At 41.2% G+C, this 14,697-nt stretch overlaps 1 protein-coding gene across 1 annotated transcript in view; it reads right to left on the bottom strand.

The window, feature by feature from the left end:
* The window catches only part of POLQ (DNA polymerase theta), a gene marked incomplete at both ends in the record, with an annotated part of 137,130 nt that extends 122,711 nt beyond the window's left edge, over positions 1-14,419 (bottom strand). Inside the window, 5 exons of the mRNA XM_079704838.1 lie at positions 7,761-7,869; positions 9,696-9,852; positions 11,498-11,628; positions 13,570-13,749; positions 14,239-14,419. Of these exons, the coding sequence (XP_079560964.1) occupies positions 7,761-7,869; positions 9,696-9,852; positions 11,498-11,628; positions 13,570-13,749; positions 14,239-14,419 (758 nt within the window). The remainder of the gene's footprint in view (positions 1-7,760; positions 7,870-9,695; positions 9,853-11,497; positions 11,629-13,569; positions 13,750-14,238) is intronic.
* Positions 14,420-14,697: the final 278 nt, after the last annotated feature.

The following is a 14,697-nucleotide window of genomic DNA, read 5'->3' as shown; positions in this document are numbered from 1 at the left end:
GAACACCTACTGAACGCTGACAGAAGACCTCAGACCCCCCAAAAGGCAAGAAACTCCCCACATACCTGGGTAGGGCAAAAGAAAAAAGAATAAACAGAGACAATAGGATATGGTCGGGACCTGCACCAGTGGGAGGGAGCCGTGAAGGAGGAAAGGTTTCCACACACTAGAAGCCCCTTCGAGGGCGGAGACTGCAGGTGGCGGAGGGGGGAGGAGAGCACAGCAACAGGGGTGTGGAGGGCAAAGCGGAGAGATTCCGGCACAGAGGATCGGTGCCCTCAGGCACACACCAGCCCGAGAGGCTTGTCTGCTCGGCCAACGGGGCGGGCGGGGCTGGGAACTGAGGCTCGGGTATCGGCTTTCAGTCGGAGCGCAGGGAGAGGACTGGGGCTGGCAGCAGGAAGAGAGCCTGAAGGGGTTAGCCCGGAGGGAGTCCGGGGAAAAAGTCTGGAGCTGCCGAAGAGGCAAGAGACTTTTTCTTCCCTTTTGTTTCCTGGTGCGCGAGGAGAGGGCATTAAGAGGGCTGCTTGGGGAAGCGCCGGAGACAGGCGCGAGCCGTGGCTAAAGGTGCGGACCCCGGAGACGGGCGTGGGACGCTGGGGCTGCTGCTGCTGCCGCCGCCGCAGGGCCTGTGTGCGAGCACGGGTCACTGTCCGCCCCGCCTTCCGGGGGACCTGTGCACCCCGCCACTGCCGGGGTCCCGGGACCCGGGGACGGCTTGCCCGGGAAAGCGCACGGAGCGCCTCGGTCTGGTGCAACGTCACGCCGGCCTCTGCCGCCGCAGGCCCAACCCACACTGCGCACCCCTCCCTCCCCTCTGCCTGAGTGAGCCAGAGCCCCCGAATCAGCGGCTCCTTTAAACCCGCCCTGTTTGAGCGAAGAACGGACGCCCTCCGGTGACCTATGCGCAGAGGCGGGGCCAGGTCCAAGGCTGAGACCCGGGAGCTGTGAGAACAGAGAAGAGACAGGGAAATCTCTCTGTGCAGCCTCGGAGGCAGCGGGTTAAAGCTCCACGGTCCACTTGATGTGCCCTGCGTCTGTGGAGTGCATGAATGGACAGCGAATCATCCCAAATTGAGGAAGTGGACTTTGAGGACAAGATTTAAGACTCTCCCCCCTTTTCCTCTTTTTACAACGAATTATCCCAAATTAAGGACGTGGACTTAGCAAGATTTCAGACTTCTCACCCTTTTCCTCTTTTTACAACGAATTATCCCAAATTGAGGAGGTGGACTTGGAGAGCAAGATTTTTGATTTTTCCCCCTGCTCTCTTTTTGTGAATGTGTATGTGTATTCTTCTGTGTAAGATTCTCTCTGTATAGCTTTGCTTCCACCATATGTCCCAGGGTTCTATCTGTCCGTTTTTTTTTCAATAATTACTTTTTAATTTTAATAACGCTACTATATTTCATACTTTATTCTATTTTACTTTACCTGCTCTTTCTTTTTTTCCTACCTTCCCTTCCTCCCTCCCTCCCTCCCTCCGCCCCTCCTTTCCTTCTTTCTCTCTTTCTTTCCTTCCTCCCTCCCTCCCTTTTTCCTTTCACTCTTTCTTTTTCTTTCCTTCCTCCCTCCCTCCCTCCCTCCTGTCTTTCTTTCCTTCCTCCCTCCCTCCCTTCTTCCTTTCACTCTTTTTCTTTCCTTCCTCCCTCCCTCCCTCCTGTCTTTCTTTCTTTCCTTCCTTCCTCCCTCCCTCGCTTCTTCCATTCACTCTTTCTTTTTCTTTCCTTCCTCCCTCCCTCCCTTCTTTCTTTCTTTCCATCCTTCCTCCCTCCCTCCCTCCCTCCTTTCTTTCTTTCTTCCTTCCTTCCTTTCTTTCCTTCTTCCTTTCTTTCTCTCTCTCTTTCTTTCTTCTACTAATTCTTTCTTTCTACTTTTTCTCCCATTTATTCTGAGCCGGGTAGATGACAGGCTCTTGGTGCTGCAGCCAGGAGTCAGTGCTGTGCATCTGAAGTGGGAGAGCCAACTTCAGGACATGGGTCCACAAGAGACCTCCCAGCTCCACATAATATCAAGCAGCAAAAATCTCCCAGAGATCTCCATCTCAACACCAGCACCCAGCTTCAGTCAACGACCAGCAAACTACAGTGCTGGTCACCCTATGCCAAGCAACTAGCAAGGCAGGAACACAACCCCACCCATTAACAGAGAGGCTGCCTAAAAACATAATAAGGCCACAGGCACCCCAAAACACACCACCAGACATGGACCTGTCCACCAGAAAGACAAGATCGAGCCTCAACCACCAGAACAGAGGCACTAGTCCCCCCCACCAGGAAGTCTACACAACCTACTGAAACAACCTTAGCCACTGGGGACAGACACCAAAAACAACGGGAACTACGAATCTGCAGCCTGCAAAAAGGAGACCCCAAACACAGTAACATAAGCAAAATGAGAAGATAGAAAGACACACAGCAGGTGAAGGAACAAGATAAAAACCTACCAGACCTAACAAATGAAGAGGTAATAGGCAGTCTACCTGAAAAAGAATTCAGAATAATGATAGTAAAGATGATCCAAGATTCTATTCCCAAGATCCAAAATCTTGGAAATAGAATAGACAAAATGCAAGAAACAGTTAACAAGGACCTAGAAGAACTAAAGATGAATCAAGCATCGATTAAAAACACAATAAATGAAATGAAAAATACTCTAGATGGGATCAATAGCAGAATAACTGAGGCAGAAGAACGGATAAGTGAGGTGGAAGATAAAATAGTGGAAATAACTGATGCAGAGAAAAATAAAGAAAAAAGAATGAAAAGAACAGAGGACAGTCTCAGAGAACTCTGGGACAACATTAAATGCACCAACATTCGAATTATAGGGGTTCCAGAAGAAGAAGAGAAAAAGAAAGGGACTGAGAAAATATTTGAAGAGATTATAGTTGAAAACTTCCCTAATATGGGAAAGGAAATAGTTAATCAAGTCCAGGAGGCACAGAGAGTCCCATACAGAATAAATCCAAGGAGAAATACACCAAGACACATATTAATCAAACTGTCAAAAATTAAACACAAAGAAATCATATTAAAAGCAGCAAGGCAAAAACAACAAACAACACACAAGGGAATCCCCATCAGGTTAACAGCTGATCTCTCAGCAGAAACTCTACAAGCCAGAAGGGAGTGGCAGGACATAATTAAAGTGATGAAGGAGAGAAACCTGCAACCAAGATTACTCTACCCAGCAAGGATCTCATTCAGATTTGATGGAGAAATTAAAACCTTTACAGACAAGCAAAAGCTGAGAGAGTTCAGCACCACCAAACCAGCTTTACAACAAATGCTAAAGGAACTTCTCTAGGCAAGAAACACAACAGAAGGAATATACCTACAATAACAAACCCAAAACAATTAAGGAAATGGGAATAGGAACATACATATCCATAATTACCTTAAATGTAAATGGACTAAATGCTCCCACCAAAACACACAGATTGGCTGAATGGATACAAAAACAAGACCCATATATATGCTGTCTACAAGAGACCCACTTCAGACCTAGAGACACATACAGATTGAAAGTAAGGAGATGGAAAAAGATATTTCATGCAAATGGAAACCAAAAGAAAGCTGGAGTAGCAATTCTTATATCAGACAAAATAGACTTTAAAATAAAAACTATTAGAAGAGACAAAGAAGGACACTACATAATGATAAAGGGATCGATCCAAGAAGAAGATATAACAATTGTAAATATTTATGCACCCAACATAGGAGCACCTCAATACATAAGGAAAATACTAACAGCCATAAAAGGGGAAATCGACAGTAACACAATCATAGTAGGGGACTTTAACACCCCACTTTCACCAATGGACAGATCATCCAAAATGAAAATAAATAAGGAAACACAAGCTTTAAATGATACATTAAACAAGATGGACTTAATTGATATTTATAGGACATTCTGTCCAACAACAACAAAATACACATTTTTCTCAAGTGCTCATGGAACATTCTCCAGGATAGATCATATCTTGGGTCACAAATCAAGCCTTGGTAAATTTAAGAAAATTGAAATTGTATCAAGTATCTTTTCCGACCACAATGCTATGAGACTAGACATCAATTACAGGAAAAGATCTGTAAAAAATACAAACACATGGAGGCTAAACAATACACTACTCAATAACAAAGTGATCACTGAAGAAATCAAAAAGGAAATTAAAAAATACCTAGAAACAAATGACAATGGAGACACGACGACCCAAAACCTATGGGATGCAGCAAAAGCAGTTCTAAGGGGGAAGTTTATAGCAATACAATCCCACCTTAAGAAACAAGAAACATCTCAAGTAAACAACCTGACCCTGCAACTAAAGCAATTAGAGAAAGAAGAACAAAAAACCCCCAAAGCTAGCAGAAGGAAAGAAATCATAAATATCAGATCAGAAATAAATGAAAAAGAAATGAAGGAAACGATAGCAAAGATAAATAAAACTAAAAGCTGGTTCTTTGAGAAGATAAACAAAATTGATAAACCATTAGCCAGACTCATCAAGAAAAAAAGGGAGAAGACTCAAATCAATAGAATTAGAAATGAAAAAGGAGAACTAACAACTGACACTGCAGAAATACAAAAGATCATGAGAGATTACTACAAGAAACTCTATGCCAATAAAATGGACAACCTGGAAGAAATGGACAAATTCTTAGAAATGCACAACCTGCCAAGACTGAATCAGGAAGAAATAGAAAATATGAATAGACCAATCACAAGCACTGAAATTGAAACTGTGATTCAAAATCTTCCAACAAACAAAAGCCCAGGACCAGATGGCTTCACAGGCGAATTCTATCAAACATTTAGAGAAGAGCTAACACCATCCTTCTCAAACTCTTCCAAACAATTTCAGAGGAAGGAACACTCCCAAACTCATTCTACGAGGCCACCATCACCTTGATACCAAAACCAGGCAAGGATGTCACAAAGAAAGAAAACTACAGGCCAATATCACTGATGAACATAGATGCAAAAATCCTCAACAAAATACTAGCAAACAAAATCCAACAGCACATTAAAAGGATCATACACCATGATCAAGTGGGGTTTATTCCAGGAATGCAAGGATTCTTCAATATACGCAAATCAATCAATGTGATACACCATATTAACAAGTTGAAGGAGAAAAACCATATGATCATCTCAATAGATGCAGAGAAAGCTTTCGACAAAATTCAACACCCTTTTATGATAAAAACCCTGCAGAAAGTAGGCACAGAGGGAACTTTCCTCCACATAATAAAGGCCATATATGACAAACCCACAGCCAACATTGTCCTCAATGGTGAAAAACTGAAACCATTTCCACTAAGATCAGGAACAAGACAAGGCTGCCCACTCTCACCACTCTTATTCAACCTAGTTTTGGAAGTTTTAGCCACAGCAATCAGAGAAGAAAAGGAAATAAAAGGAATCCAAATCGGAAAAGAAGAAGTAAAGCTGTCACTGTTTGCAGATGACATGATACTATACATAGAGAATCCTAAAGATGCTACCAGAAAACTACTAGAGCTAATCAATGAATTTGGTAAAGTAGCAGGATACAAAATTAATGCACAGAAATCTCTGGCATTCCTGTACACTAATGATGAAAAATCTGAAAATGAAATCAAGAAAACACTCCCATTTACCATTGCAAAAAAGAGAATAAAATATCTAGGAATAAACCTACCTAAGGAGACAAAAGACCTGTATGCAGAAAATTATAAGACACTGATGAAAGAAATTAAAGATGATGCAAATAGATGGAGAGATATACCATGCTCCTGGATTGAAAGAATCAACATTGTGAAAATGACTCTACTACCCAAAGCAATCTACAGATTCAATGCAATCCCTATCAAACTACCACTGGCATTTTTCACAGAACTAGAACAAAAAATTTCAAAATTTGTTTGGAAAAACAAAAGACCCCGAATAGCCAAAGCAATCTTGAGAACGAAAAATGGAGCTGGAGGAATCAGGCTCCCTGACTTCAGACTATACTACAAAGCTACAGTAATCAAGACAGTGTGGTACTGGCACAAAAACAGAAAGATAGATCAATGGAACAGGATAGAAAGCCCAGAGATAAACCCACGCACATATGGTCAACTTATCTTTGATAAAGGAGGCAGGAATGTACAGTGGAGAAAGGACAGCCTCTTCAATAAGTGGTGCTGGGAAAACTGGACAGGGACATGTAAAAGTATGAGATTAGATCATTCCCTAACACCATACACAAAAATAAGCTCAAAATGGATTAAAGACCTAAATGTAAGGCCAGAAACTATCAAACTCTTAGAGGAAAACATAGGCAGAACACTCTATGACATAAATCACAGCAAGATCCTTTTGGACCTACCTCCTAGAGAAATGGAAATAAAAACAAGGATAAACAAATGGGACCTAATGAAACTTCAAAGCTTTTGCACAGCAAAGGAAACCATAAACAAGACCAAAAGACAACCCTCAGAATGGGAGAAAATATTTGCAAATGAAGCAACTGACAAAGGATTAATCTCCAAAATTTATAAACAGCTCATGCAGCTCAATAGCAAAAAAACAAACAACCCAATCCAAAAATGGGCAGAAGACTTAAATAGGCATTTCTCCAAAGAAGATATACAGACTGCCAACAAACACATGAAAGAATGCTCAACATCATTAATCATTAGAGAAATGCAAATCAAAACTACAATGAGATATCATCTCACACCAGTCAGAATGGCCATCATCAAGAAATCTAGAAACAGTAAATGCTGGAGAGGGTGTGGAGAAAAGGGAACACTCTTGCACTGCTGGTGGGAATGTGAATTGGTACAGCCACTATGGAGAACAGTATGGAGGTTCCTTAAAAAACTACAAATAGAACTACCATATGACCCAGCAATCCCACTACTAGGCATATACCCTGAGAAAACCATAATTCAAAAAGAGACATGTACCAAAATGTTCATTGCAGCTCTATTCACAATAGCCCGGAGCTGGAAACAGCCTAAGTGTCCATCATCGGATGAATGGATAAAGAAGGTGTGGCACATATATACAATGGAATATTAATCAGCCATAAAAAGAAACAAAACTGAGCTATTTGTAATGAGGTGGATAGACCTAGAGTCTGTCATACAGAGTGAAGTAAGTCAGAAAGAGACAGACAAATACTGTATGCTAACACATATATATGGAATTAAAAAAAAAAAATGTCATGAAGAACCTAGGGGTAAAACGGGAATAAAGACACAGACCTACTTGAGAATGGACTTGAGGATATGGGGAGGGGGAAGGGTAAGCTGTGACAAAGGGAAAGAGAGGCATGGACATATATACACCACCAAACGTAAGGTAGATAGATAGTGGGAAGCAGCCGCAGAGCACAGGGAGATCAGCTTGGTGCTTTGTGACCGCCTGGAGGGGTGGGATGGGGAGGGTGGGAGGGAGGGAGATGCATGAGGGAAGGGATGTGGGAACAGATGTATATGTATGACTGATTCACTTTGTTATAAAGCAGAAACTAATAAAAAAATAATAATAATTTTTAAAAAAAGTGGTGAGCAGTCAGAAATTTAAGAATGTTTTCAAAATAATCTAAAATCACTCTTAGTCTTAAGTACTTCTTTTGGAACAAAAATGAAATGCTGTACATGAGTTTGTTCTAAATAAGTACTACCCTCCTCTGATGTATTTAACTCCTAGTTATTATGCACTTTTGCAAACACATTCTCAACATTCTTTGGAATCTCAGGAACTTAGTTATTTCAGGTACTTACCAAGATGCTGATTTCTGAGTAATATAGGAAATCTTGGTCAGCAGAAGTTCCAGCAGATAACCTCGGGGAGAGTCCCCCAGCATATGCAATTCATCCACAACCACCATTCCTAAAGAGATTTTCCAGATACTAGTTTTTACAGAATTTCACAATTCCAAGAATTTTAAAAGACTCAATATCTTGTATCTCATACCATAAATAGCTGTCATTATAATACACTGCAGGTAATACAAACTTCTAACCATAAAACAAAAATCAGATTCCACATAGCAGACAATTCTTTTCCAAGATATTTCAAGTATAATAAGTGGTCTTACCACAATGTATTCTGGATCTAAAAATCATTGATTAGCTAACTCAGGTCTAACTCAAGGAAAACTTCGTCGTGTTACTCAGACAATTCTTAATTGGCAACCTTGTAGAAATACATGTACAATGAAAATCAAGGACATCCACAACAATTATTCAGTGGGTTGACTTTTCTATGGGGAAAACAGCCAGGGCAACCATACTGATGTTAGCAAGTGCTTAGAAAAACAGAATCAGATCAAGAAGAAATAAATGATTTTAAGGGGATGTTTTTGTTTGATTATGGTAGACTAGTGACTCACCCTACTATAAAACATAAATATGATCATAATTCCCTCCTCCCCTACTTGGAGAATCAAACCAGTCTATGCACTTGGAATACTGCTCAAGAAGTACAGAAATTAGTATCAACGAATGCCTCCTTTAAACATTTTCATAACATCATAGTTTGCATGTGCACTGGTGTCCCCCCCCACAAATCCCCCTACAAAAATAAAGACCTTTCAGACTATTTCCTAATGGTACATGATGATCCTTTTCCTCATCAGTAAGCTATTTCCAAATCATATTGTATGATGACTTATTTAAGCATTCATTCATCCATCCAAAAAATATTTATTCTACCTAGTGTGCCAGGCACTGTGCTAGGTATAGTAGATATAACACTTAATCTGATACAACACAATCTGACAATTCTGATACAAAGTGATGAATGTGATTCCTCTCTCCAAGCTTTATAGAGCGGAGAATGTGTCTCATTAATCTTCAATTTTACTCCCCACCCCTACCCTACCCTAACTTTACCATTTAAGTTCACCAGGAAAACAATGAGTAGCTAACTGATATTCCTGCAGTTTCTATTGCTGCTATAACCATTCTCTTCCTGTTGCTACCTCTACATAGTGGGCTTTCCCAAGTGGTTGGAAAAGAAAAAAAAAAAAAAAAACAGGGATTAAGGTAGAAAAGTTCCAAACTCAAATACAGTGCCAGTTTCTATAGCTCCCTACCAATTGCCTGCTAAATGGTAGCCTCTGGGTCCAGGCCTAATCTAGCTACCACAGTACCAGAATATGATAATGAATACATATATACACTAATTGCAGAGATGGCAGGTGCCTCCTTCTATTCCTAGTAAACTTTAGATAGGAAAGAAGCAAAGAGAAATGACCTGAGGGTTCAAGGATACACTCTATGCTTTGTAAAGTGCAAAAATACAAGGAAGTAGAGTCAATAACATCAGTAGGATGCAAAACTTTTTTTTTTTTTTGCAGTACGCGGGCCTCTCACTGTTGCGGCCTCTCCCGTTGCGGAGCACAGTCTCCAGACATGCAGGCTCAGCGGCCATGGCTTACGGGCCCAGCCGCTCCGCGGCATGTGGGATCTTCCCAGACCGGGGCACGAACCCGTGTCCCCTGCATCGGCAGGCGGACTCTCAACCACTGCGCCACCAGGGAAGCCCAAAACTTTTTTTTTTTTTACAGAGTTCCTAACATTACAGATTCCAATTCTCACCTCCAGAAGTAGATGACAGACAATAGAATAAGACATACAGAAATCACAACAGCTTCACTCCATTCTATCAAAAATAGCAAGAGAAAGTATATACTTATTTTCTTATTTGCTTACCTAATAGATCCATCTTATTTTCCTCTATGAGGCGATTGATCAGACCATTGGCTCTCTCAATTGTGCAGACAGCAATATCCAAAGAAGAGAAATGCCCTGTTGGAGAGGTACTGCCCATATAACCATCTACTTTTATTCCTACTTCCTGAAACAGACTCTAAATTGAGTAAAAAGGAAAGACACAGGGGAAAATATTTGAAATTCATGAATCTTAAATTGGTTCTTTCCCAAAACATAGACATAAGTATTCAAATACATTTATCAGATTACTGTTAGTTATTCCTGGTCAGGGCACACTGGTTCTTTTTAGAATCATATACTAAAAATAAGAAGTTCAGAACTGACAAAACTCAGTACAGAGATTTTCTGTTAAGACGGAGTCAAATAAAATGGCATACTTAATCAAATAAGTTCTAAGAGCTCTTTATAGAAATTAAAATTAAAGAAAAACTACCTTAAGCACTAACATTTTTAATCTAATAAACAAGCAAGAAACTCACTCTTTAACACTAATGTAATATTTTCAGAAACAAATTTATACTTCATGAGGAAAATATTCTCATTATCCCACTAAAGATTAGTTTTTTATATAATGGAAGAAAAGGTTTCAAAAGTCAAATGCAATGGGACTTTGATGTTAATTTTTTTTAGTTTAACTTTTAACTAACATACCTTCTCAATAAAAAGGATCATTACTTTGTTACTTTGGTCTAAGCTGAAAGGATGTTACCATGTAGAACCTGCTTTGTTGGCTATTTGACCTCTGAAATAACTGTTAAAAAGATTTATAGAACCATTGGATTTTAGAGCTGTTCATTCAATAAAATGTTTCTGAGTGTTTACTAAATTAACCCATAGTTAACCCCATAGTTTCATTTTACCAGTGAAAAAACTGAGGCCCAGCAGATTATGTATCTAGCCTGAAGACACAGGTAGTGGCAAAACTGGGACTAGAACTCAGATTTTTTTGTACTACCACTGCAATAATCTTGGCATTCCAAAATCACATTTTTTCACTGCAGAAATCAGAATTAATTTATTCTATTTAATGAAATATTGTATTTGTAAAAATACCTTAAAGACCAGTGAGCATCACATAAATGTATACTGTTGTCATTCATTTTTGCAGGAGAACAGGAGAAGAAAGCACAGGTCTGGAGCTTTACATAAGCACCAATGGATCTTGTTCTTCATCCTCTAACGTTCCCAAATGGCCCTGCATTAGGATGGGATATGCTTCCTCAAACACACTTCCTTTCCATACTTCAGTCTAGTCCTACTATTCACTTAAGAGGTTGATTCTTAATTTGCACTTTTTTTTTTCGCGGTACACGGGCCTCTCACTGTGTGGCCTCTCCCGTTGCGGAGCACACCGGACGCGCAGGCTCAGCGGCCATGGCTCATGGGCCCAGCCGCTCTGCGGCATGTGGGATCTTCCCAGACCGGGGCACGAACCCGTGTCCCCTGCATCAGCAGGCGGACTCTCAACCACTGCGCCACCAGGGAAGCCCTTAATTTGCGCTTTTATATACTAATTAAAGTACTCCGCCTATTTCCTAAGGAAAAGTTTATAAATTTTTACAGAATTTTCACCAATTGCTCTTTGATTTAATGGCCGTTTCTCCTTTATAGTGTAATTTAAAAGTTTCCCCTCATAAATGGTCAACTTTTAAAGCTACATTGGGATGTAATAAAAGAAATTTTATTTTCCAATTGCTTTTATAATTCTATTTCAAATGAGTAAAGCCGAAGCTGCCAATAATAGGCCTTTCACAATTTCAAACATAGTAAAAGAACATTACCTGGAAATAGTATTTCTTCTCTTTAGCCACAGAGACAAAGGGCAAAACAAATAGAGCTTTCTTCCGTGTTTCCAAGACCCGCTTCAAAATAAGTAGTTCAGCAACAAGAGTCTTCCCAGCACTTGTAGGAGCTAAAACAAGTTATTTGGCAAGGTTATCACAAAAAGAAGTAATATTTGATACACTGCATTAATAAATGTTTTAAATCATATCCAGTAACTAAATAGCCCAAGGCTAAACTATCATTAAGGCCCCAGCTAGCATTTGAAAACTTTATACCCTGAAATGCCCCTGACTTTAAACCAGGTTTCTAAATACTCTCACAGTGAAAACAGAGACAAATAAATCTTTACATCAAATAAATGATGAATATTACTGAGTACCTAGCTTATACCTAAAGATCCTTTCCTTTAAGTACTGAATAGTTAAAAGCCCTGCTTTGGGGAAATAGATAAAAAGCTTTAATACATTGTGATAGGAGCTATGATAGAAGTTGAGGGGGAAGAGCTGTAAGGAAGTTTATGGAAACAGAATTTATGAGAGCAAAGAAGGCAAGAAGAAAGGAATGCCAAGCAGAAGAAAACAGCATGTGTAAAGGTCTAGAGGAAAGCCCGGTATGTTCAGATGATAGTAAGTAATTTAGTAAGCCTGAAGTATAAAGTACAAGTAGGGGAGTGAAAAAAGAGATATGAAAGTGCCACATGGAGAAGACTTTTATAATCCTACCATGTAAGGAATTTATCCTGAAAGCAATGCAGAGTGACTAGTGAGTTTTATGAAAAGGAATGACAAAATCATATTTGTACTTTATAGAGACCACTTTGGCTGCAGGAGCAAAGCAAGAGCAGAAAGAAAAGATTAACTAGATAGAGAACTATTGCATAATCTAGAAGATGATAATAAACTAGGTAATGGACCTAAGAACAGAGAGTAGTAGCCAGAATCAAGACATTTGAGGTAACAGACACTACACTTGGTGATTAATTAATGTGAGTTGGTGAGCAGAGTTATGAATGACACCCAAGTTCTTGTTTAAGCAACTGAAACGGTCAGGCCATTCTACCACTGCCACCAACTGCCACTAGTTAGCATTAACTGAGTATTTCTTACATGCCAAAAACTTTTCTAAGCCCACACCCTGGCACTCATGCTCTCTGTGCGCGTAGGCACTCGCTACCTCCCTCCGTCTGCTTCTCTCTCTCAACTAATTTGCAAGGTTACACAGTCAGTAAACGGCCTGAACTTATATCTATTGACAGTTAACTCTCTAATTATTTTTGGCAGCCATAATGAAAATCTGGATGACTCACAATTTCAGAGAAAACTGATACAAAGGGCGTACATCTTACCAAGTGATTAGATTCTAAAGTCAGTATACTAAGCACAGATGGTTAAAAATTATGTAAGTCAAAGTTGCTCTTGAAAGCCCATATAAACCTTTCATAAAGTATATTACATAGGGTTTTGTATATACAATCCTGTATAAGCAGGTCAATTTATAAACATATAACGTAAAATGTTCACACTGAAAAGCAACTGAGATCAACTGTGGGAAGAGAACATTTACATCTCATTCTGCACACTCACTCTGGGACATATGTGGGGGTTTTTTGGGGTTTTTTGAGGTACGCGGGCCTCTCACTGTTGTGGCCTCTCCCATTGCGGAGCACAGGCTCCGGACGCGCAGGCTCAGCGGCCATGGCTCAGGGGCCCAGCCGCTCCACGGCATGTGGGATCTTCCCGGACCGGGGCACGAACCTGCGTCCCCTGCATCGGCAGGCGGACTCTCAACCACTGCGCCACCAGGGAAGCCCTGGGACATACGTTTTTTGAGAGGAATGGTAGGCAGACAATTCTGTTTAAATTGTTGGGTTTTTGCTTTCCCCCACCCTACCATCAAATGGAATTTTCATAATTTAAGTATGCATATGATGAAACTCTGCTTTTCAAATATTTTAAGACTTTCTCTAGTTATAAAGCACTCTCTCACCCACCTTACCTCAATAGAGTGTCCTTTACATTAATAATGTCTTAAAAATAGTAGAGAAATTAACTTGCACAAATTTGGATACCTGAATAGACTAAATTCTTTCCTTCCAGGACTTGTCCAAGCAAAAGGCACTCTGCTTGCCATTCAAACATCTTTTTTACACCAAAACTGTGATATTTCTCCAGAACCGCTGGAGGAAGCCCCCAATTTGCCAATAGCAGCTTGTCTACTTTATCGTCAGGAAACGTCTGCTTGCATTCCCCTTTTAGGAAAAAAAAGAAAAAAAGGAAATAGTTGAATTTAGTTCTAACATAAGACTTCAGTAATTAGCTTTCCACTGTGCTTTGGGATTCCTATGTGTTGTAAAGAGGCTATTTAAAGTACATCCTGACATAAAACACATACAATATAAGGATCTGTAAGGAGCACTGGGCACTATTAGGAGTGAATTCCCTACAGGTGATGAGATTTGGCCAACTAGTAAGTTGTTTCTGTAAATAAATAAAGGTCGAAAAGACCCAGAAACCACTTGAAGATTACTACCCTCAGTCGCTGAATATGGACTGAAAGCTCTTCCACGTCAATAGAAAGTGACGTGCCGCACCAGGTCCTAGTCACAAACTGAGAAAGGGGAGTAGAAGCCTAGCAGGCCGTGCAAACGCGCGAGCTCCGCGCGGTGAGGACACCTCCCGACGAGTGGCCCGGCTGAGCTGCCTACCTCGCCCGCTGCCCACGGAGTGCCTGGGAGTACCTGCAGCTCTGGCCGGCGGGCGGCCGCGGTCCTTCAGGCTGCGTCTCAGGCCCGGGGGCGGGCTCAGCACCGGCCCCGAGAGGAGCAGGGGGCTGTCACTGCTGTCACCGCCGCTTCCCGAAAAGAAGTCTGAGCCTGGTGCTGAACGTCGTCGTTTCCCACTCCAGCGCGTCAGATTCATCGCGAAATCTTCTCGGCCATTCAGGGAAAGGCACAGTCCCAGCGTCCTCCCGCTCGGAAGAAACGGAGGCTGGCGACAGATGCAGCCGCCATCTTCCCGCCACGGCTTTCAAACTCAGGCCTCCCAGCCCGCCCCGGAACCATAGAGTTCTCCGTGACGAGAGTAACCTGAGGACCATAGAATCGTGGGGAAGGAGGGGCTTTCGCTGGTGTCCTAGACCTCCGGCCTGTCACCTCGGTTGTCGGATAGTGAAAGAGAAACAGAGTTGGACCTAGATT

This window comes from Hyperoodon ampullatus, assembly GCF_949752795.1.
Source record: "Hyperoodon ampullatus genome assembly, chromosome: 5".
In the NCBI taxonomy this organism is placed as follows: Eukaryota; Metazoa; Chordata; class Mammalia; order Artiodactyla; family Ziphiidae; genus Hyperoodon; species Hyperoodon ampullatus.
The sequence above is the reverse complement of the archived record's forward strand: the minus strand, read 5'-3'. Positions and strand labels throughout refer to the sequence as shown.